Source organism: Orcinus orca, chromosome 8 (assembly GCF_937001465.1).
Source record: "Orcinus orca chromosome 8, mOrcOrc1.1, whole genome shotgun sequence".
In the NCBI taxonomy this organism is placed as follows: domain Eukaryota; kingdom Metazoa; phylum Chordata; class Mammalia; order Artiodactyla; family Delphinidae; genus Orcinus; species Orcinus orca.
Genome location: NC_064566.1, coordinates 31,304,672 through 31,328,333, shown reverse-complemented (window position 1 = coordinate 31,328,333; position 23,662 = coordinate 31,304,672). Strand labels below are relative to the sequence as shown.

The 23,662-nt window shown below is 35.8% G+C and overlaps 2 protein-coding genes across 5 annotated transcripts in view; one reads left to right on the top strand and one right to left on the bottom strand.

The window, feature by feature from the left end:
• The window catches only part of ANO3 (anoctamin 3), a 271,028-nt gene that overhangs the window by 119,640 nt on the left and 127,726 nt on the right, over window positions 1-23,662 (top strand). The gene's annotated exons all lie outside the window — the stretch shown is intronic.
• Window positions 1-23,662, bottom strand: part of MUC15 (mucin 15, cell surface associated) — a 114,477-nt gene that overhangs the window by 21,417 nt on the left and 69,398 nt on the right. Inside the window, exon 4 of one of the 4 annotated variants that reach the window (XM_033409603.2) lies at window positions 2,641-2,684. The exons of the other annotated variants lie outside the window; for them this stretch is intronic. Within the exon in view, the coding sequence (XP_033265494.1) occupies window positions 2,656-2,684 (29 nt within the window). The 3' untranslated portion in view covers window positions 2,641-2,655. Of the gene's footprint in view, window positions 1-2,640; window positions 2,685-23,662 lie in introns of those variants that run through there. 4 annotated transcript variants of the gene reach the window in all.

The window sequence follows — 23,662 nt, the reverse complement described above, 5'->3', positions numbered from 1 at the left end:
TTGGTTTTGTATCTAAAATGGTATCATCGTATCCGAGGTCATATAGGTTTTCTTCCATGTTATCTTCTAAGGGTTTTATAGTTTTCATATTTTACATTTAGGTCTATGATCCATTTGGAATTATTTTCGTGAAGAGTGTAAAGTCTGTCTCCATTAGTTGTTTTGTTTTGCATTTGTTGTTTTGCATGTCTAGTTGTTCCAGTACCATTTGTTGAAGAGAAGACTTCTCCTTTCTTCTCCAGACAGTCACTTTATCTTTGTTCTCATAGCTCTTGCACTCACCCCCGTACAGCCCAAATCACACCAAATTGTAATTACTTGTCCTCTCTGTCTACTCGACTCAATTACTCTCTCAAAGGATAGGGATCATGGATTATTTTTCTTTGTAATTACATCAGCCCCTTGCACGGAACCTGCCTCATAACAGGAACTCACAATAAACTTGTTAAATGAGTGAACATGAAAGAGAATATTAGGAAAACATTACAGCTTTAGGTGGAATAGAGTTATTAGTGTGGCCTTAAGAGTTTAGATGAAGTTTATGAAGAAGGAGGAAATCAAGCTTGTCTTTGAAATTGGATAAAATTTTTGAGTAATTTTAATTCTAGGAATTCATATGAATAAAACAATTAGAGAGGTTAATAGGGATGTATGAATAAGGATATTCATTGAATCATGATGAATCATAGCAAAGAATAGTTTAGCAAATTAAGCCAAAATATTCTTCAGTAGAAGGTAAATAAATGATAGAATGATAAAACTGAATACTGTTCAGCTATTTAACAGTGCAGTAGGACATGGCCACCTGCACCACTAAAAAGTGGGCCTATGGCATAACAATAAATAAAACATCAAAATATAAAATTGTGGTATTCCCCATGCCTGGTCTGGGATCCCCTGACCCAGCAAGTCTAATCCACATGAGCTGCTGAGACTACAAAGCCTCAGACGCTCCTCCCTAAAAATCTGGAAGAAGTTTAGGGAACCCCAGTATCATGTATCCTTGATCTCATTGAATTCTTTGCATTAAAACAAGATGAAAATGCCTCATCACTCTCACCTGGAATAGGCTTTGTTTTCTGCCTAATTCAAATGAAATTAGATAAAACTTTGCCTATTGATATCAAGGTATAATGGACTTTTCCTGTTGTTTTACCCAAACATCACTTCCTTTGACATTCAGGTGGTACTGACCCTCTTTACCTACCCTAAGAATGCCAATCAGAATCCCCCACCCTTTTGTCTATAACAACAGACACAGTGACGGACAAGATCCCAAAGCTGAATTCCACTCTGGGATGTTCTCCAAGAACTATAGGGAAAGATGATCTCTCCCCAACTGTGGGAAGAAAGTTATTTTTAATGTAAGGAATGAGACAAATAGAAAAACAAACAAAAACAGAATTAAAAGACAAGAGATAGAGAAGAGATGTAATAGTAGAGAAAGTAAGAATCCTGGCAACTGCATTTGACTCTCTAGAACCAGCTGTTCTTGAAGCTAACTAGCTCTACTGGACATAGAGTTAAACAGCTGAACACATTTTATAACAATATGTATAAAATTCCATGCCTGTGTATCTGTATTATGTATTGCATATTATATATCATATAAGTATATATGCATGTACACATATAGTTGCATCTATATCTGGGGGGAGAGAGAGGAGAGAATGAGAGAAAGAGAACTCAACTTGTAATAGCAGGCACCTCTGAGCAATACTTTCACTTCGTCTTCATTTTGTATCAAGCATGAATATTATTGGGGAAAAAAGAGCAGAGTTGGAAAAAAGGAAGCAAAGGAAGGGATGGGGCGATTAGAGGAGCAGCATGAACAAAAGTAGAGTCTAGACAAGATTATGTATGTGCAGTGGCCAAGACAAGAGACACACTTAGCTATAGCACAGAGTATAGGAAAAGGACTGTAGAAAGACTACAGGTATGGAGCAATATGAATTTATATAACAAGTCTTATTCAGGAGCCTTTACTGCCTCATACCCATAAACTCAAACCTTTGTGACATCCTGCAGATTTGCAAAACACTTTCACACAGTGAATTAGTCGGCCAACTGAGCAACTCCTGGGGGCACTAAAACATCATTCAAACAAATTGGAGCTATGTTGCCACTTAACGGGGCAACACATGAAACTCCTTACATAAATAACTGAATGAATCTTTCAATTTATGTAATAAACCCCTCAGTTTGGTTCTGAAGGACAGATATGGCATTGGAGGATCTTTTGTTTATGATGTCAGGATGTTAGTCTTTTATATACTTGAGAGAAGTAGTAAAAATAAAAAAATAATAATAACAGTAATTATAAAAGTAATTAATGGGAATTCCCTGGTGGTCCAGTGGTTAGGACTCCACGCTTCCATTGCAAGGGACCCGGGTGCAATCCCTGGTCGGGGATCCTGCAAGCTGCGTGGCACAGCCAAAACAAAGAAAAAATATATATATGTAATTAACCAATAGTATGTGCTAAAGAGTACATGGGACTTTACATAATAAACATGTGAAATAGGGATGATTCTTATCACTTTATAAATATAAATCTTTTAATATAAGATAAGAGTTAAGAACTTAGCTCCTGGATTTAGGACACATGAATTTGGGTTTGGTGCTGCCTCTTACATGCTATGTTGGAAAAGTTGTTTAAATTCTCTTTGCCTCAGATTTCCTCTCTATAAAATAAGGGGGGAGAGTAATAATAGTCAATAATACATACTACATAGGGTATTTATAAGGAATCAACAAATGGATATTCATATAAAATACAATTGTGTTGGCACATAGTACTTTATCAGTAAGACAGAGTACTATATAATTATTGATGGGAAAATTGAAGATTTGAGAGATTAAATAACTGGTCCAAGAATGCACAGTCATGTTAAGTGGCAAAGCTGGCTTTATCCCTTTGGTGGCCTGATTCTGGGCTGAGAAAGGGAGGGAGGTTGGGATTAAGGAAAGAAAAAATCCAAGAGGAGGAGGCAGGTGCTTAGAGGTTGTAGGACTGTAGGAGAAATAAAAGAGAAGCTAAGAAAAAAATGATCTGGAAGAAGAGATTTGTCTAATGCACAGTGTGATGTACAACCTCTCATTTCATTCTACACTATAGGTGGCAAATTCTACTTTGTTTACTAATTGCCTCCACAAATGGGATTTTGTGGCGGAGGGAGAGAAGTAGAGGACGAGAGGAAGTTCATAAATGCTATGTGTTATATGTTTATAACTTAAGCAAATAGACCTCTAATGTTGCATCTGGCAAGCTAGTCTCTCCCTACACCACTAAACAAGTGGTGACAAGTCTTTGAAAGGGCTTGGTGATGTCTAGGTTGGAAAATATGAATCTTCTGTTGCTCTGAAAAACTTTCAAAAGGCAAACAAAACCTAAGCAATATATAAAAGGATCAGCAGCCCCCATTACGTATTTAAACGTGTTCAGTTCTCTCTCCCTGATGAGTACTGCTCAAATCACGGGAGCTTCATGGGGATTACGCTTGTGACTTGGGATCGATTTTAAGAATACTTACGAATCTGGTCTTTTACCTTTTATTTTCCCACTTAACAAGTAAGTTTTTTGTATGTATCTAAAAAAACCTCCCTACTTAGAAATTATCTGACTTCAGATATTTTCATATATAAGTAAAGTTCACGTATATATATAATTGAGTTCCATTTGTATTTATTCCATTGTATTGTCTAAAACATTTAACTTTGCCTTTTAAAAAATAAACGTGTATGTCAATAAAGCAAATATTGTTTAGGAAACATATTTAGTTAAAAAATCACAAGGGGTTAGAAGAGAATGCTTTTAGAATTCCTAAATAGAGGTCTCTGGACTGACATTATCTATAACTATTTTTCTTTGTGGTATCACTGCTTTGGAAAGCAATATTTTCAAAAACTATAGAGACTTGCCAAAGTGCTCAAAATGCTTATGTGTTTATAGATGCAAATTTTCCTTAGTCTTTCTTAGGTAAGCGATTCTTCCTTTGGTAACAAGGAGATATGCAAGATACTGCCTTCAAAGGATTTCTCATCCTGACCTGAGATCTTAGAGTTTAGCAGATGCTACTGGCATTTTTGGCACTGAAGTAAAATGTTTTCCATTAATGAATTTAAAAAAAGCCATCTGTAAAAAGAAAGGGATCCTGGAGCAGGCACAAAGATTAAAGAAACTACTACTCTTGTGGAACCTGGGACCTTGGAATCTGTCATCTTTGTTTGATAGGGTCTTAAATTGGTACTGGGTCAAAACAGGCAGACAAGAGGGGAGGCTTTTAGTGGAAAAAATAGCATTATCTAACCATTTATTGAATACTATTATACTTAATAATACTATTATTAAGAATCATCTCTAACGCTGTGTGCTTCTTGTTCATCATTACTTAATGCAGTTGCCACTGCCCTGCAGATGCCGACCTGATTCGCAGGGACTCTTTCATGACTCACAACTGTTTGGCTTTCAGAGTCTCCAGAAATTCAGTCACCACAATTCTTTAGCCCAAACACCATTGCATTCTTTATTCCTTCACCATGGTTGTTCCTAATAGCAAGAGGTTAAAAAACATCAAAACTATAGCTGTTCAAAACCCTACACGAAAATCAGGTTATTTATCCTATTTAAACTTATTTGCTGTGAGCAACTCCATCCCCCCAGTCAGGAGATGTTCTGCCTTGAAGTAAGAGAAACTTTATAAAAATCATGACTTATTCTGCCTTCCTCCATATATATAATTCATTTCTCAGCATCTCCTTTTTATCATAAGGGAATTATGGAAATGGTGGAACAGAGTTACTACACGATTGGGGATTTTTGTGTCGCTGGGTTATGATTTTAAAGGTCATATATAAGTTCTGAGAATGAGTCATCACATGGATTTGCTAAGTCTCCTATCTGATCTGTCTAGCTCAGATACACCCCCCATATAGCAGGCACTAGACAAAGCACCACACAGACGTTGTAAACAACAAAGATGTGGTCTCTGTCTTACTGCAACTGACAGTATAAGCAGTGGTGGTAAAGAGCTCAAACATTTTTTTTGCTGATTTCCATGGTGGAAAAACAACAAACCCACCCCCCGCCCCGCCTATTCAAGCTGTCAAAGTGAGGTCAGCTAGTTCATAAAATTTCCCAAAATTTAAAAATGGGCTCTTGTTGGCTGGTACAAGCTGGCTCTGAATGAGGGAAAGATCTCAGTGTAGAGAAGGGTATGCAGAAAATGGAGGCTGTGTATCAGAGTGTATCTCTTCATTACCAAGATACCGTAAGAAGTCTCAGAAGAACAGAAGTAACAGTGTTTCCCTGTTTATTTTTCACCAGTTTATTTTTACTTTTGATTATGAAAAAATAACCATAAGAAATCCTGATGTTTGACACAATTCATCTATAACTTCTCCACACCCAGAGGGGAAACAGATGAATTTTAACCGACTCTTTCCACAGCCCCCACCTCCACTGCCACTTTCATCTTCTTCCAAACAGCGTTAGATTTAGAGATAAGTAAAATGGATAAGCAAAAATGTATTGAATGTGGACCACAGACCATGGACCATGCACCATGCATACAAAAAACTTAGTTATCTAGAATTAAAATGGTGTTTGATAAAACTGGGTTCTCTCAAGGCATTGGAATGAGATTAAGCACTAGTGTTTTATTAATGAGTTAGGGAGCTGAGATGTGTGTATCTTTTGCTCTACCTCAGCGCTGCTGTTGCACTTCTAGAGTATTCATAGATGCTTTTGCCTAAATGATTATGACACTATCTGATCTTTTTTTTCTTATATGTTGTCTGATTAGTAAAACCTATCTTTCCAGTTAGGCTACCTTTGGTCAGCACCAACTACCGTGGTAGCTTCCTGTATTTAAATTCTGGGGTAGCAGTTGTCTATTTAAACATATGATTTTAAATGCTTATTATTTTTCAGACAGTCATTTGTCATTTAATGCCTGCCACTTATTTTATTAAACTACTCTTCTCTTATGTGCATGTATTCATCATCTTATCCTCCATTCAAATTATCAGTATTTAATAATTACAGCAATAAGTCCACTGTATCAACTTCCCACTAATCACTTTTAGATAAATCCACTCATTTATCCCCATGGCTGGACTGTAAGGCCATGTCCATTTTGTTCAGTGTTTTTCACCCATGCCTAAAATAGTGACCAAGACAGAAGAAGAACACTAAATCAATACTTTCAGTGAATGCTTAATTCTGTATTGTAGGGGATATTTGTTTCCTACTTTATAAATTAGGAAACCAATGAACACAGAGATTAATGTGCCCAAGTCCACGTAGCTAGCTGAGAGGCAGGGCCAGAATTCAAATTCAGGTAAAGAAAAAGACCCACTTGTCAGCACATAATGGATGCTTAATAAGCATTTTCTTATGCAAACTGGAGTATACAGGACTTCACTTTAGTACGCATTTTATTCTCCTGATTGCTGTTCACCGCTCTATCCCCAATGACTGGAACAAGTGTCTGGAACTGAGTAGGCAGTCAGTAAAAAAATATTTGTTGAATAATAGATGCCTCTTTGTTTCTTCAGCATGTAGCTCAAAGTAGTCGCTAAGAACATTAGGGGTGTGTGTGTGTGTGTGTGTGTGTGTTAGGTTAATGAAAGTTGCACCTCTGAGTAGTAATAATCTGGCTTTCATAAGATGTGATTTGTTTCCATCTGTTTTGTGACATATTTCTTATTGTCCGTAGAGAAGCATGCTAGAAAGGACTGCTGTGGGCAGTTCTAGGCAATATTGGCTAAAAGATAAGCAGTGCCTTAATGACCTCCCAAATTCTTCACAGAATTACAACTTTGTGTGTAACTTCTAAAAAGGGGTGTGTTATTAAAGATTTGCATCAGTAAATCAGCAATTGAGAGCCATTTTTCTGCCTTCCAAGCTAACCATTCCTGCCTTATGTTTTAATTTTTACTTTTTTTAAGTGATAAATTATCTGTTACTTTTTGTTAGCTTTAGAATACTGCCCCCTTTAAATAGAGATGCAACTTTAACCTGCTAAAAATGACAGGAGCTTGTCCAGCTGTGGACCTGAGATCAGTAACATCAGTCTTTAAAATTCATGCATCTTCTGTCCTGACCTCCTCTCCTTCTTCTCCTTGCTCGAAGCCCTCAGGGACTGTAACTCACTGGCTGAATGTCAGATGCCCGGGGTACTGCCACCTGGACTCCTCAAGGCATTTCCCACCATCAAAACTTCAACCACCTTGTCTCCAGGCTTGCTCTTTGCCAAGGAAAATAATAAACCCAGATTAGGTTTAAGCTAAGGTTTAGTGGCTTGCTATAGCTGCATGCTTTCCTAATCATAATTTTCAAAATAATTTTTAAGCTGCACAGAAACAACTTCAAAAAAGTTAATAGATACGACATCATTTTAATATGTGTTAGAAAAAAAAACATAACTAGCACACCAAACTTGTTATTTTTAGGTTAAAATTATTTTGGCAAAGCCTATTTTTTTAGAAAGAGTGCAATCTAAAGAAAAACTATTTAATAGGTGGTCTGTAGCCGTGACAAAAAATATAGATATATGAGTAAAGTTTGAGAAACAATGCCATATTGTATCTTGTCTAATCACTTCCCAGATGACAGTTGTCATTAATCTAGCACCTAAGAAGTCTGGCACTCACGCTAGTTGTTTTATACACATCAGCCACCATCTTCACAATTTTTCAGGGAAATAAACAGGCCTTATTATTACCATTTTATAAATAAAGATGCTGAAATTTAATTAAGTATTTGTGCACAGTAACACAAGATAAGAAGTTGAAGTGAGTCCTCATCTCTGGTACCCCAACTACAAGTCATGTTGTCTTCACAAAATTAAAGAAATACAAAATGTCTCCACTTACTCGCTCTCAAACATGAGGCATTGTTTTGTGTTGGTTTTTCATAGTGCCCAAAAAGGAAAGATTAAGAGGGGAAAAGAAATGTTGTGTACCTTCACTAACACACAGTTCTTTATAAACTCAAATGGCCACACTTTTAGTTTAACTGTGAGCTTCCAAAGTGCTTGGAGGATTTGCTGTAAGAAATGCAGCTTCTTTCTGCCAAGGCTTGCCAAGGGGAGTTTAGTTTACAGAGGCAGGTGTTCCTAGAACTGGGAGGATTCTGAGACTGCCTGATGCAGAAGTTCTCAGCCTGGTGTCCAGGGAGCTCTATGGAGGCTTCCACATGAGTTCCAGAGGACCCATGAACTCTCTGAAAATATATGTGTAATTATATGAATATGTAAGTATGTGCCTTCCTTTTTTCGCCAGATATTGTCTATTACCAAAGAAGAGTTAAAAACCACTAGTCTTGTCTTGACCTATCCTGCAGTTTAGGGAACTAAACGACCAACGCTGGAGAAATCTATACAAATACAAACAGCCAGGGCCATAATCTTAAATGACACCCATGGGTGCCTCAGAGAGTTCATCTTTCTATCTGTTTATAAATATCTAAATCTTAATAGCAAAAGTAACTCTGGTACTGGAAAGAACTAAACCCGTGGTAAAATAGGCATTCATATTCTATGTTATATTTTCAATGCTAACTTTCTAGAGTTTCCAACATGACCCAATTCATTTTTACTCTAAGTAGATTATTTGTAGCCAATGTGAAAAGATCATGTGCTTTATTATATTAGCAAAAATATTTGCATGATAATTCTTCGTCCTCTTACTGTGTCTCAAGAGATTCTTGTCTTATTGAGCTTTTAGGGAGAAGGCAAGAGGAACATAGGAGCACTGGATCATGAAAAATAATTTTCTTCAAATGTAAGGAACACAACCTAGGGCTCTTCTTTTCTGCAAGAGAGTCAACACATTTCTCATCAGAACAAATCCATCTTGCTGTAAAGGTTATGGGAGGCTTTATTCTCTGCCTTCTTAGAGTATATGATTGATGACAAATAAACACCTAGTAGTTTAGAATAGTTTGCTTTGGAGCATTATGTGAACTGTCCTAATTTCCACATATGGTCAAGGACAATGATGATGATACTAAGCAGTTATTCAGTGCCAGAAACTTTGATACCCTGATCTGAAGGTCTGCTATTTCAAGTTAAATATTCAAGTGAAACAGTAGCCTTTGACCAGGGTAATGTTCTGGGCTATTCCCCTCTTTCAGAGATAATGTTTTCCCGTTTCTATATTTTGACTTGACAATTTTACTTCTGCATTTGCAAAACCGCAAATGAATTCATTCTGGCCTTGCATAATTTGACCTCTTTGTGTTGACCTTCTCATTCTTTTTAGCATCTCCCTGCCCTTCATCTGCTATGAATTCAGAGCCAAAAGAAGGGAGTATCTTAATATTTTAAGTACACTTACTACTGAGGCGTCCTAAAAGTACCTCGGCAGATTGGGCTGTCTGGCCCATTCACCATTGTATCCCTGGCACCCAGCACACAGAACTGTGCTAATATGGAAGCTCACACTTGTAAGATCTGCAAATGTCCTTGAGGGCAAAAGCAACTTAAGTGCTCAGGTATGCAATTTACCTCTCCACTTCTAATTTCTGCAGTCCTGAACTTAACATAACAATTCCTCACTATCTTTTCCTATCAAAGACGCTTTGATCTTCCATATGAGGATTAGCTTGTTAAGTTATATACAGACACACAAAACTCTGTTGAGATCTTCATTTGAATGATATCAGCTTTATAGATGAATGTGAGATAATGGGTATTTTTACAATACCGAGTCTGCCTGTGATGAACAGATGCTTTTTACATGTAATGTAGGCAAATTTATCCATTTTTTCTTTTTCTGTCCTGTTTTAGAAATATTCGCCTACTCTGAGTTCCTATGTTAGCTTCTAAAAGCTATATTCTTATGTAGTTCACAGTGAATAATCCATCTGTAACTGATTTTTAATGCTTTACTGAGATAAAATTCACATACCATACAATTCGTGGCCCATTTAAAGTGTACAGTTTACTGTTTTTAGTATATTCATAGGGGTTGTGTAGTCATCACCATAATATTATTTTAAAATATTTTGTCTCCCCCCAAAAAAACCTGTACCTGTTAGCAGTTACTCTCCATTCTCCCACTCCTCCAATCCTAGGAAATGATTAATTGGTACTCTGTATATATTTGCCTACTATTGAATTTCATATTAACAGAATCATATAATATATGGTCTTTTGTACCAGCTTCACTTTGTATAATATTTTCAAGGTTGATCTATGTTGTAGCATGTGTCAATATTTAATTCCTTTTTAATGCTGGATAATATTTCATTATATGGGTAATACCACATTTTATTTATGTATTCATCCAGTAGACACTGCGTTGTTTCTTCTTTTTTACTATTTTGAATAATACTGCTGTGAATGTTTCTGTACAAGTTTTTCTATGGATGTGTGGTTTCATTTCCCTGGGTATATACCTAGGAATGAAATTGATGATTTGGTAACTCTATGTTTAACATTAGGAGTAATTGTCAAACTGTTTTCCAAAGCTTCTCCACTATCTTACATCCCCACCAGCAACGTAAAAGGGTTCCAATTACTCCATATCCTTGCCAATACTGGTATAATTTTTGTCTTTCTGATTATAGCCATCATAATGGGTAAAAAATGGTATCTCACTATGGTTTTTATTTGCATTTCTCTGTAACTTTCATTATGCTGAAAACCCTTGAATGTTTATATGGCCATTTTTGTATCTTCTTGAACAAATCCCTGTTCAAAACTTTTACCAATTTTTAAGTGAGTTATTTGTGTTTTTATTGTTGAGTTATTTATATTCTGTGAATGCAAGTACCCTATCAGACATATGGTTTTTCAAATATTTTTTTCATTCTGTGGTTTGCCTTTCACTTTCTTGATGTAATTATTTTGCAGCACAAAGTGTTTAATTTTGATATAGTTCTATTTATATTTTGTTTGTTTAACTGTCACTTGTGCTCTTGGGGTTGTATCTAAGAAATCATAACCTATAAACCCAAGGTCCCAAACATTTACTCAAATGTTTTTAGTCTAATAATTTTATAGTTTTCTCATTACATTTAGGTCTGTGTTCCATTTTGAGTTAATTTTTGTGTATGGTTTAAGATAGGGGTCCAACTTCTTTTGCACATGGATATACAGTTGCCCTAGCACCATTTTTTGAAAAGACCATTCGTATTCACCATTGAATTGCCTTGGAACTGTTGTTGAAAGTCAATTGACCACAAATTTATGGGTTATTTCTGGACTAGAATTGATATTTGACTAGAATATCAACTGAATTGACTAGAATATCAGTTCTAAAAAGTCTATCAAGTCTAAAGTAGGAGTCAAATTAATCTTTTTCATATGGATATCCAATTCATCTGAATCAGCATCACTTATTAAATAGACCATATTTTCACTTTCAGTATTTTCTAGCTTTCATAGAATTTTATTGTTTTAGTTTATTAGTTATTTAGATGTTTTATTTTTTAATGTATAAATTTTTGCCCACTATTGTTGTTATTTTTGTTATTAATTTCTAGACCTTACCCAGAGTAGCCACACTCTAGCTTTCCAACATGTGTTACGGTTTTCTACCTTTTTTTTCTATCTGGAAGCTAGAGTTTTACATGCTTTCCTGCTAATTCCTCTATGAATTTCAAAAGATGTATGTTTTATTTTATCTATCATTTCTAGGTTTTTTATTGTATGAGGGTTTTGAAATTATGTTGTTTGCCATGTTGCTGGAATCAAAGCCCTGCTTTTCTATTTTTATGCCCTATTTCTGAAAATTGGTGCTAGATTTTCCTAGGTGACTTTTACATCTCTGCATTTTCCCCTTCAGACTTTATTTCAGTGGTCAAAAAAGAGTGCTACATTCCAAAGTATGTGTTTTGTATTCCAGCTGATTTGTGAAATTTGATAACACTGGTAAGATACTGCTTTTTATTTTGGCATAAGAGCAGCCTTTGTCTCCTGTTTTCTCCTTCATGATGTTAAAGGTGCTTACTGAGGCAGAAGTAAAACAGAGCTCAATTGTCATATACAATTTTCCCTGAAAAGACCTTTGCTTCACTTCAGTGAGTGAATTCAGCTGCCAGATATTTATGTGAGCATCATTCTGAAGGGGAATAAAAACCCTAGACAAAGTTAGTTGAAAAACCTGAATGATCTTTAAAAAACAGCCTCTTGGAGAAATATTGGAATAAAGAAGAGCATCATGAATGTCAGAGCTATAGAAACCCTTACTTGTTTTGCACCCACTCTTTGATTCTTGGTAGAGGAACTGAGCAACCGGGAGGAAAACACAACTGTCTGAAGACATTCTATGCAGACATAGAACCATGAGTAAAATCTAAATTCTTTCATTTCCTTATTTTTATGTTTTTTATTTCCTCCTGACATTTCCTAAACTGACATATTATCGCCCAGTTGTTCCATTGAGGAGTTTGGTGAATGAGACCATAAGCTTTCCTTCTCTCATATAGTATTTCATAAGATTACTTTTAAAAATCAATCTTTTAATCTTTTAAACCAGATCTTTAACTTTTATCTAATTCATAAACTTTACTGTGACAGACAGCCTCCTGGATGGCCTGAATCATCTTTGCCTCTTGGCGTTTACTTTCTTGTATAATCCTCTCCCCTATATACTTGCTTCTAAATACTAGTATAAGGCAAAAGAGATATGTTCCTCCTGTGATTATGTCACATTACGTAAGACTCTGTCTTGCTCTCCAGCTCACTCTGGAGACTTTTCTTGTGTGTTTGATGAAGTAAGCTGCCATCTTGGGAATGCCTGCATGTCAAGGAACAGTAAGAAGCTACTAGAAGCTGAGAATGACCTCCAGCTAACAGCCAGAAAGAAGTCAGATACTCATTCCTTAGCCACAAGGAAATGAATTCTACTAACAACCTGAGTTATCTTAGAAGTGGATTCTCCCTAGTCAAGTCTAAGGATGAGAGTACAGCTTTGCTAACACCTCATTGCAGCTTTGTGTGGTCCTGACACAAAGACCCACTGAGCCGTGCCTGAACTCCTGACCCACAGAAATGTAAGATAATATATCTACATTGTCTTTAGCTCCTAAGTTTGTATTACGTTTTTAATGCAACAATAGATAACTCATACACTTACCATAAAATCTGCTATTCTGATACGTTAAAATGCAGCCTCATCAATGAATTTCTGGTATACCGTTAATGGACCAAATTGAAACTGAAATATACCAGCAGGTGCCTGTCAGCAGGCCAGGGAAATATAATCAACAATATCCTTTCCTGACTGACCAAAAAAGATTTGAAGTTTTGCGTAAATTAATTTTGTATAATTCATAAGCATTCATTGAATTAATTCAATAAAAATTTAGTCAGCAAGATGCTCTATCAGCACAATTCCAAATATTTGGCTTGACAAAAATATAAGGGCCTAATCTCATGAATCTCTTTAGTGTAAGAAGCGATATTTTCAAAAATCACTTTTCTTTTGTCCTTATTTACTTCCCTGGCTACACAAAGGGCCCCCTCTTCAGAACTTTCTCCCTCTCCTCTATATTTCTACTTAATAATATTGAGTAAAATAATGGTAATAATATTGAGTAGAGTAAATAATAACATCACATAATTATAATAGTAGTAGTAATAATAAGTTTACAATATTTTACATAATTTTTACTCCTGTCATTTATGCATTATCTCATTTAACATATTTATTGTATCCTATGTGTAAGGATGGGGTGTTAAAATGAACAAGAGATCATCCTACTTATGCACATTGCCTTATTACTTAATCATCCCTTCACAATAATTATGTGAACTATTGAACTATTCCTTTTATAGAAAAATATATTTGACTGCTGTCTGTAACTTGAATCTTATTGCACCAGCTGAAAATCCTACATCTTTATTTCTGTCCATTAAAGTGGTCTTTACTGACGCTCCTCCAAAACACCAAACTTATTTTTACATAGTACTTGGCACTATCTGGATTATATCATGTATTTATTTCTTTACTGTATCTTCCTTACAGGAGGATATACCTCATTTTGCCTTATTCATTGCAATATTCTCAGAGCCTACAAGCATCCTTAGCACATAGTAGATAAATAAATAAATATATATGTATATAAACATTGTAAAGTAAATATTTCTTGAACAAATACATTGTCTTATTAGAGAAAAAGGATCATGCAGCAAAATGAAAAGAAACAAAGTCCTTCAGTTTTTACTTTTTTACTTGAAGATGTCTCTTTTTTCCCCAAGATGTAAATTTAATATTGCTAGGAAAATGGCAATAAGAGACATAGAGTAGCTTGTAAGGTATATGACATTTAACTCGGTGTTTTAAAAAAACTTTCAAAAAGACTTTCTTTTTAAAAGCAGTTTTAGGTTCACAGAAAAATGGAGCAGTCAGAGATTTCCCATATACTCTCTGCCCCCACTCACACACAGCCTCACCTATTATCAACATCCCCACCAGAGTGTACGTTTGTTACAATTGATGAACCCACATTAACATATCATAATCACCCAAAGTCTGTAGTTTACATTCGTGTTCACTCTTGCTGTTGTACAATCTCTGAGTTAACACAAATTTATGATGATATGTATCCATCATTATAGTATCATTCAGAGTAGTTTCACTGCCCTAAAAATCCTCCTAACCCGTGGCAACCCCTGATCTTTTTACTGTCCTCATAGTTTTGCCTTTTCCAGAATGTCATATAGTTGGAATCATACAATATGTTGCCTTTCCAACTGGCTTCTTTCACTTGGCAACTCAGTCACTTCTAAAGCTGAAAAAATTGGTATGATTTAAAAACAAACCATGAAACTCTGAACCCTGTGAAGTTATCAAGAAATAAGAAAAACAGGAAGCTTTAGTCCTATCTTTTCCCCAAGTGACTCACTTCCTCTAAAAGTCCTCTCCCTGGGAGAGTGAGATTCAAAAATTAGATCTAGGTCCAGATTAGAGTAAGGTCCAGAATTTTTAGGGTGCTTTGTTATCGAAGCTACCATTTGGAGCAAACAGCTTTGTCTCACCAATGCCATATGCTGTGGGCAGGCAAGGCTGCTGAATCCATGTGCACCTCCCTCTAGGTCAGGGTAGAAGGCGGGGGCTTGTTTCCTTCCCTATTTTCCCAAGAAGCATGAGTAGTGGGAAAGAGGAGGCACTGACTGCTTCTCCCAAACCTCTTTCCTTAATCTGGGGGTTACACAGAGCCACACAGCTTGTGCGTCCACTAAGTCTCAAGTGAAAGGAAGATGAAGAGACTGCCCATGGGAATCCCAAATGAGACAAGTGGCTCTTAGACTGCCACTAGAGAAGAAGCTTATGACTGATTTCTGAATCCTGCTTTGAGCTCACCTTGTTGCCCTAGCTCTGCCTCTGAAAGAACAATCAGTCAGCAACATCTCTCTCTTCCATGCCCTGAGCTCCATGTATACTTTATCTGCCAGGCCTCAGAGGGAGCCTTCTGTGGTTGGGTGACAAGGCACCCTTTGGGTTCTTTGAGTGATGCACTGTCTTGTGAATCTTAAAACATTTGTTTTCAAAGTCAGTGTGGCACAGCTTGCTAAATACTAAGCCGATCATATTATGGAGGCCCCGCTGCCAAGATATCACAAGCTATCTCTGGGGGTTAATGGAATCAATACCTTATTAGTTATAAATTGATTGAATTCCATGGTTAATAATGATTTTTAATCAGTAGCATGCCATAATTATGAAATATACACATGCAATACAGAATAAGAGTCAGGGTGAGGAAAGTAAAATGAAAATAGGAATAGCATCTCGCTAAGCAGAGAGGGATTATAAAATGCAGCTCTATTTACAATAGCCAGGACATGGAAGCAACCTAAGTGTCCATCATTGGATGAATGGATAAAGAAGATGTGGCACCTATATACAATGGAATATTACTCAGCCATAAAAAGAAACGAAATTAAGTTATTTGTAGTGAGGTGGATGGACCTAGAGTCTGTCATACAGAGTGAAGTAGGTCAGAAAGAGAAAGACAAATACCATATGCTAACACATATATATGGAATCTAAGAAAAAAAAAAAAAAGGTCACGAAGAACCTAGGGGCAAGACGGGAATAAAGACACAGACCTACTAGAGAATGGACTTGAGGATATGGGGAGGGGGCAGGGTAAGCTGTGACAAAGTGAGGGAGAGGCATGGACATATATACACTACCAAACGTAAGGTAGATAGCTAGTGGGAAGCAGCCGCATAGCACAGGGAGATCATCTGGGTGCTTTGTGACCGCCTGGAGGGGTGGGATAGGCAGGGTGGGAGGGAGGGAGACGCAAGAGGGAAGAGATATGGGAACATATGTATAACTGATTCACTTTGTTATAAAGCAGAAACTAACACATCATTGTAAAGCAATTATACTCCAATAAAGATGTAAAAAAAAAAATGCAGTGCTTAAGAGTCGGCACTTCATCTCAGCCTGCCTGGATTCTAATCCACACTACAGCTGACTGACTCACTGACCTTGGGCACTGTTGCCTTATACGTGTAACTGGGCTAATGATAAAACTGCCGTATTGGGTTCTTATAAGGATTAAATTAGTTGGTATATATAAGTGCTTGGCTAAATTCTTGGCTTATAGAAAAGCTTTGATAAACGTTAGCTATCATTATGACTATTGAGTCAATCTATCATTAGAAATAGATATCTCAAATCCTAATAGTACAAGATTAGAAAGCTAATTCAGCAAATGAATTATTCTTTTAGTTCTTTAATTAAAATTATTAAAAATTCTCTATTTCCATAAGTGACAACATCAGTGGTGGTAATTATAACAGTGATATAAAATGTATGATCCTTTCCTGTGCCCTTGGTTTCCTATCTCAGCAATAGTTGAGAATATAGAGAATGAAAAGCCCTTTCCACCCATTTTAAAGTCTGCCTCAATTTTAACATCTGTGATATGGGAAAAAGAGTAGTTATCTCTCAGTTTCTGTGAGCATGAAATGTGTTAATATATGCAGAGTATGTAGAGGAGTACTTGTTTTCTGCTTAGCTTATATTAGTAGTAGTATTTCTTTAAATGTTAATTAGTTGTTATTTTCTTAAATGTCTGCCAGACCGTAAATAACAGGAGTTGGAATGCAATCAGTTAGAGACTCTGCCATCTGATTAGAGTACTCCAGAGTTACCAAATAGAGGTTTGTATATTTCTGATGGCTGTGTGGACTAGAGGTGGGGTTGACTTTCTGTTAAGGAGGCGGTAAGACAAGCCTGGCCAGGTTTTTACCAGCAGTGAAACCACACTGTGTAACACTGAGGTCAGATATTTTGAGATTCCTCAGACTCATAATTAGAGAAGATTTGCATAGAAACGTTTGAATAGTAATAACATTTCTGGCACATTTTAAGTTAAGGTTGGTGCATTAAAATATATATATATATGTATGTATTAATATATTTTTTATCCCCCAGGAAACTCAGAAAATTAAAACATTTTTCTTCTATAAGTACCACTTTAAAATTAAAACTTTCTCTGATAGAAGAGCCAGAATTTTAATTAATCCAGTAGCACTTACTAAATTTACACCTATGTGTGGAATTTCTTTTGAACCGTAGTGTAAGATGTGCTTTCTGTTAATTTGTTTTTTTTAATAGGGATGTTTTTTGTTGTTGTAAATATGTGATTTTTCTTGACAAAACTGCTTCTCATTTGTCTGAAATGGAAAAAAATATTAAAACCCTTTTTGTTTTTCTCTGTAACAGGTAAGGCCAATTACAAGAGCTATAATGAGGAATGGTTTTACTCTGAAATAAATTACAGTTACATATAAAGGCTGCTTGGCTGTTTCTCTAATTACGGAGTGTAAAGCTAGAACTTCTGAGTAAAACACGGCATGAGAATCACAGTGTCTGGACTGCGCTCTCCCAAGTTTTCCATTAGAGACTGCCAAAAAAGGATACAGAAACACAAAAGCAAACACCACCACTGGAAACTAATGAAAAAGATTTTCATTATTTGAAGATTTGTAGGATAGGATTAAGAAACGCAAGCCTGGAACAGACACTTGGCCTTATTAACTGAAACCAGCCTAATGGCACCGAAATTACAGAGGAGACTTGGGCTAACCTGGCCCACAGTCTATCCTTAATTTGGGGTTGCAGTGGCCACACACTCTAGGACACTAAGTATCTGCTACCCTTCTCAACAGGCGCAGTCTTTTGAGTGGGCCTGAGTCATGCCCTGCTTCCTCTGCCCTTCCGCATCTGTGCCTCTCTCTCTAAATCCAAACAAAAGCAGAAATACCTGGTAAATGAGCATGGCAATAATTTGTTGCATTCCAAACACCGAAATTTGGATAAACGTAGTGTTGTGGGTAGGAGTAGATACTAGTAGCACCTGAGACTCTTGCGTACTGAGAAGAGTGTTTTCTTCTCATTTCCACATATTATGGAAAATAAGTCCAATTTTTAAGAATAGACCAGGATGTCTAAAAAAAATAGTAATAATTATTATTTCTAAAAGACTGGGAAGAAGTTATAAAGCAGGGGTAATTTAAATACTACTGGTAGAGATTTAAATTGGTTTAGAAAGTAGTTTGGCATTGTCTACTAAAGTTGAAAACAAGCATTCCCTGTGAATCAGCAGTTTTTCTCTTAGGTACATACTTGATAGAAACATATGGACAGTTGTATTACAAGATATACACATGAATACCTATTTTAGCTTTATTTGTAATAATTAAGACTAGAAACAGCCCAAATATCCATCATTAGTAGAAAGAATAAATAAGTTTTGTTGTATTCATAGGGTAATATATTATAACAGTGAAAAAATGAACTACATATATATGGAAATCAGGAATGGATTTCACACCCATAGTATTACATGAAAGAAGCCAGACACAATAGATTACTCATTATATATTTGCATTTACATAAAGTTTGAAAAGGACAGAACTCAAATATAATGTTGAAGGATATATCCTTTGGTGATAAAACTGAAGAAAAGTGGGAAAATAGTACCATAAATGACAGGATTATGATTACCTTGGGGGAGAGGGGTGCAGAGGGCATCATGATTGAGAGAAAGGATAAAAGGGGGGCATCTGGTGTTTCATGACTTAGGTAGTAGTTATAAAGGTGTTTGTCTTATAATAATTGTTATGCTTCTGTTTGTTGCACTTTTTATTTTGTAATAAATCATGTTTCATAAGTATATATAAAGCAGATCTGCTTTCCTTTGCTCTAATTCCATATTCACACTAACATCCTTTGGCTTATTTTTCTATGTTTCTATCTGTCTTTATCCTGAGAAAGATAACATTCCAAAATGTGAAAGGTGTCATTTGGATCATTAGAAAACAAGAAAAATTCCAACAGGAATTAATGCATTGCATACATTTTTTACCTTGTTTTCTTGTGATAATAGCTAACTTTTTCTTAAGTCTTGTAAAGTGAGTCAGATTATATTGAGAATGCTCTGTACGCGTTATCTCATTTAGTCATAACAACAATCTTACAATGTTGCACAGCACCTCACACACATTAGGTGTTCATTAGGTGTTCTTGTTAGATTGAGAAGAATAAATGCTAGAAAATATATGGATCTCACAAACAAGCAGTTACTGCCGTAATTTTATTTGAAGAATACCCTAAAGGCATTCTCATGCAAATAGGCAGACTTCTATTGAAGTTTTGCAAATGGTCTAAAATCTTTGCAAACCTGAACCTTAACTTGGGTATTCTCAAGATACTCTTTAGGAAGACAAGCTTTTCTGAAAGTCTCTGCGCTTCATGGTTTACAATGCCTTAAATAATTAAGTGGTTTTCGAAGCTGTTGAAAGATTAGGTACCTGATGGATGATCTGCATCCCAGTTTCTCTGAGAAAAGCTAGTTTTATTCTGTCTTCTGGGAACAATAAACATGAAAAACCTGGTATAAAATGGAATGCATTCCACATCGTAACTGGAAAACATTTCACTGTTCCAGATGAGTCTTGATTTCATGTTTGAACAACCGTTATTATATCAAAAAAAGAGGTGGTTCTTTTGTTGTCTAGATAATAAATTTCCTATCAATTCTGCTTTTAGGCAACAGATTTGAACGTGGGTTAATCAACATCTTGGTTAATGGTTGCCAAATATATATTAAAATAAAATGTAATATTCTTAACCTTAAAATTATGTAGAACCTATATTATGTTCTTTATATGTAATTCAGAAAAGATTTCCAAATCTTTCCATGCTTCTTTATTACCATTTTGAAAACTACTTTTCTTTTTTCCTGATAAACTGGTAAAACTCATTATTCATAATTTAGAATGATAAAATAATTAGATAGTAAATTAGAATGCTAGTTAATAGAATTTGTGAACATGTTTACACAGACAGAGACAAAACCTGTGAATAATACCGAAGGTCACTTATCATAAAAAGATGTAGGTTTTTTGGTTTTTGGTTTTTAAATAGTTAGGCAGTTGCTTCTCTGGGAGAGTTTAACATTTATTTTGCTTAATCTAACAGATTAAGTAACAGATAACAATACCTGTCAGGGTTCTACTTTCAGTCCATGCTACTCTTAAAATAGGGAAAGCACATAAAATATTTTAAAACTATCTTATCTTCTCATAGTTTTCCTACCAACCAGTCATGTGATTTCTAGGTCTTCTCATTGAAGGATTTTACCTTCACCTGGGATTAAATATTTTATTATTAATTTAAGATTCAGGTGATACTTAATAGTGGACTGGTATTAAGAGGGTGGTACACTTTAAGAAAAAGAAAATGCAGAGGAAAAATTTTATATAATCTTATTTTAGCTCAATCTTTGTTTACATTACCATGGAGATGCCTGGAGGCAGTGCGTCATGGTATAACACAAAGGGAAAGCCATGGCTATTGCAGTTCTGCTACAATTTTGTGATCATTCATCTTATTTGATTATAATTTGATTTGTGTTAATGTTGGAGGGGAGAGGATGAGAAATGACCACATGATATTTTAATGGCCTTAAATTTTTGAGGTTATTCCTACCTGGATACACATAACTATGGATTATTCCCTTCTTTCCTTTCACTTCTTTCCTTCCCTCCTTCTTCCCATAAATATCTATTAATGCTTACTATGTGTCTGGCCCTGGGTTAGATGTTTGAAATACTCTGTGAACAAAACAGTAAAAATTTATCACCTTTGTAAAATTTATATTCCAATAGAATAAGGTAGACAGTAAACAAAGGATAATTAATAAGTAAATTATTTAGTGTTATATAACATGTTGGAATTTAACAGTTGCTAAGGTAAATAGATTAGGAAAAGTAGGATCAAGAATGGAATATCGTGGAAAGCAGCTGTAGGGTCTTGAAGAGAGGAGTTATATAATGTCGTTTAAAATGCGGAGGATCACTCAAGTGTCTTAACTGTCATGTTGAGAATAGACTTTAGAGGAGCAAAGATAGAAGCTAGGAGATGAGTCAGACTATTATAATAATGTAGTCAATATATGATATATCTTAGAAAAGAGTAGTAATGAAGGTGTTAGAAAGTGGTCAGATTCTATATATATTTTGAAGAATTTTCTGATGATCTGAATATTAGATAGGTGAAAAGAGAGGAAATAAAGATTACTCGAGATTTTTGATCTGAGCAATTTAAAGGATAGATTTGCAACCAATCAGAATAAAGAGGGTTTGGGGAAACATCTGCTTGGATAAAATAAGGAATTCCATTTTGGACAGTCAACTCTGAGATGTCCATTAGACATCCAAGTGAAGAAATCAGGAAGGCAGTTGGATACACAAGCCTATGAATATTAATTATGTAGTCAGCATATAGATTCTTATTTAAAACCATGAGACTGAATGAAATCACAAGGAAGGGAATGCAGATAAAGAAGGCAAGAGAATCAATGACTGGTCCTTTAACAATTCAGAGGAAGAAAGAAATAAAAGCTGAGAATAAGGAACCATTTAAGTAGGAAAAAATCCAAATAAATGAGATGTCTTGGGAGTGCAAAAGAAAAAAATGTATTTCAAGGTGGAGTGAGTGATTCAACTACTGAAAGGTAAAGAAGAGGATAGAAAATTGATTAATGGGATACATCAATGAGTATGTCATTGGTGACGCTGGCCAAAGAAACCTCTGGAGTGTTGGAGGCAAAAGCACTCTAAAGTCTGAAGTTAATTGTGTCTTCTCTGGCCATAAATCCCCAGTGTCTCCATCCTATAGGACCTGTAAATGGCCTTTTGGCCAGTTAGCCTTCTATTACTGCTCAAGCCCCAGACCTAGTAATGTGCACGTATATATACTTCCTTGTCTTTTGCAATATAGTTGTCAAGACCACCATCAAACAGGTGAGAGTTCTAGTTTCATTATTGCCGTTTCCATGACATCTGGGATGTCACTTAACCTCTTTGGCTTCTGGTACTCATATCAATATCTACCTTAAAGAATTATGAGAATAAAGCACTTGGCACACTGCCTGGCACCATAGTAAGTGATCAGTTAGTGATAGCTATTATTATCATCATTATTATGCAACTGCAAGGCCTTGATGACTCTGCTGGAGTTTAGTCACTTTATGGTAACCAATAAAATAATCCTGGGAATCTCAAAATCTTTTCATTCATTGAAGAAAAGGCTATGCAAACCTTCTTGTCCTTGAACGTGGGAGTCTCTAATACCCCCAGATTCACACACCTGAACCTATTCTTTCTAAAAAGACAGCTCCTGAGCAGCCTAACCTGTCCCTATAGGATGACAGTCACTCAGATATCTTTTTATTGTTTCACCTGGATGACTCCTTGGCCACCAGGTTACTCTGGTCCTCACTTTTTTACCTTGAGCTGCATGTATGTCCCAAGTAGGCTCCTCCAAAGAAGTTGGAGATGCCTTTGTCTGAAATTATCAGATAGCTCTCCAAATGTTAAGACATTTTTGAATCTCAAGAATGCCTGTATGGGGAAAAATGGAATAGAGAGTTGGTACAGATATTTAAATAGTTTGATGGAAAATGTGGAGAAAGAAGGATAATGTATATAATAGTTAAGAACATGGACTGGGAGTCAAACTTGAATTCAAGTAATGCGGAACCGTTTCCTGGCAAAGTGCCAGCCCCCGAAAAAGACCATCATGAAAATCAGTTGATCATAAAAACTAATTTTATTAAAGTTACAGCAAGTAAGGATACCACCTGGGTAGTCTTAGTAGTGTTTTAAAAAGATGAAGTTAGAGAAGAGTTTTCAGAAGGTTCTAGGACCTGGACTGGAGGATTTTAAGGTAAATCTTGCAAGGGAGGAAGTTGGTTGAAAATTGGTCGGAGTATGGGAAAAACAGCTGGGGTAGGTGGACAGAGCAAGGGGAGGACCTTAAAGAAGTCTTAATAAGCATGCAATTAGTCTTAATAAGTAGGCTGTTTTAGTTGGATCACAGTCTTGTATTCTGGGAGCAAGTATTTCTCGGAACAAGCAGCCCAAGAATTGTTTGGTTTGGTGTTGTTGAACATAGGTTTAGGAAAATAATGTCTTATCTGAGTATTATTTCATGTAGGACATTATGTTAATTTCGGTTCTCAATGCTTATGTTGTTTAAACCTTGTTGTCTTTATCTTCAAAATGAAAGTTTGAATATTAAAATATGTAAAACACTTATGTCTGGGCCTGATTTTGAGCAAATATTCAATGTATGTTGGCAATTATTTTTGCAGGGTCTTATTGAATAAAACATACAC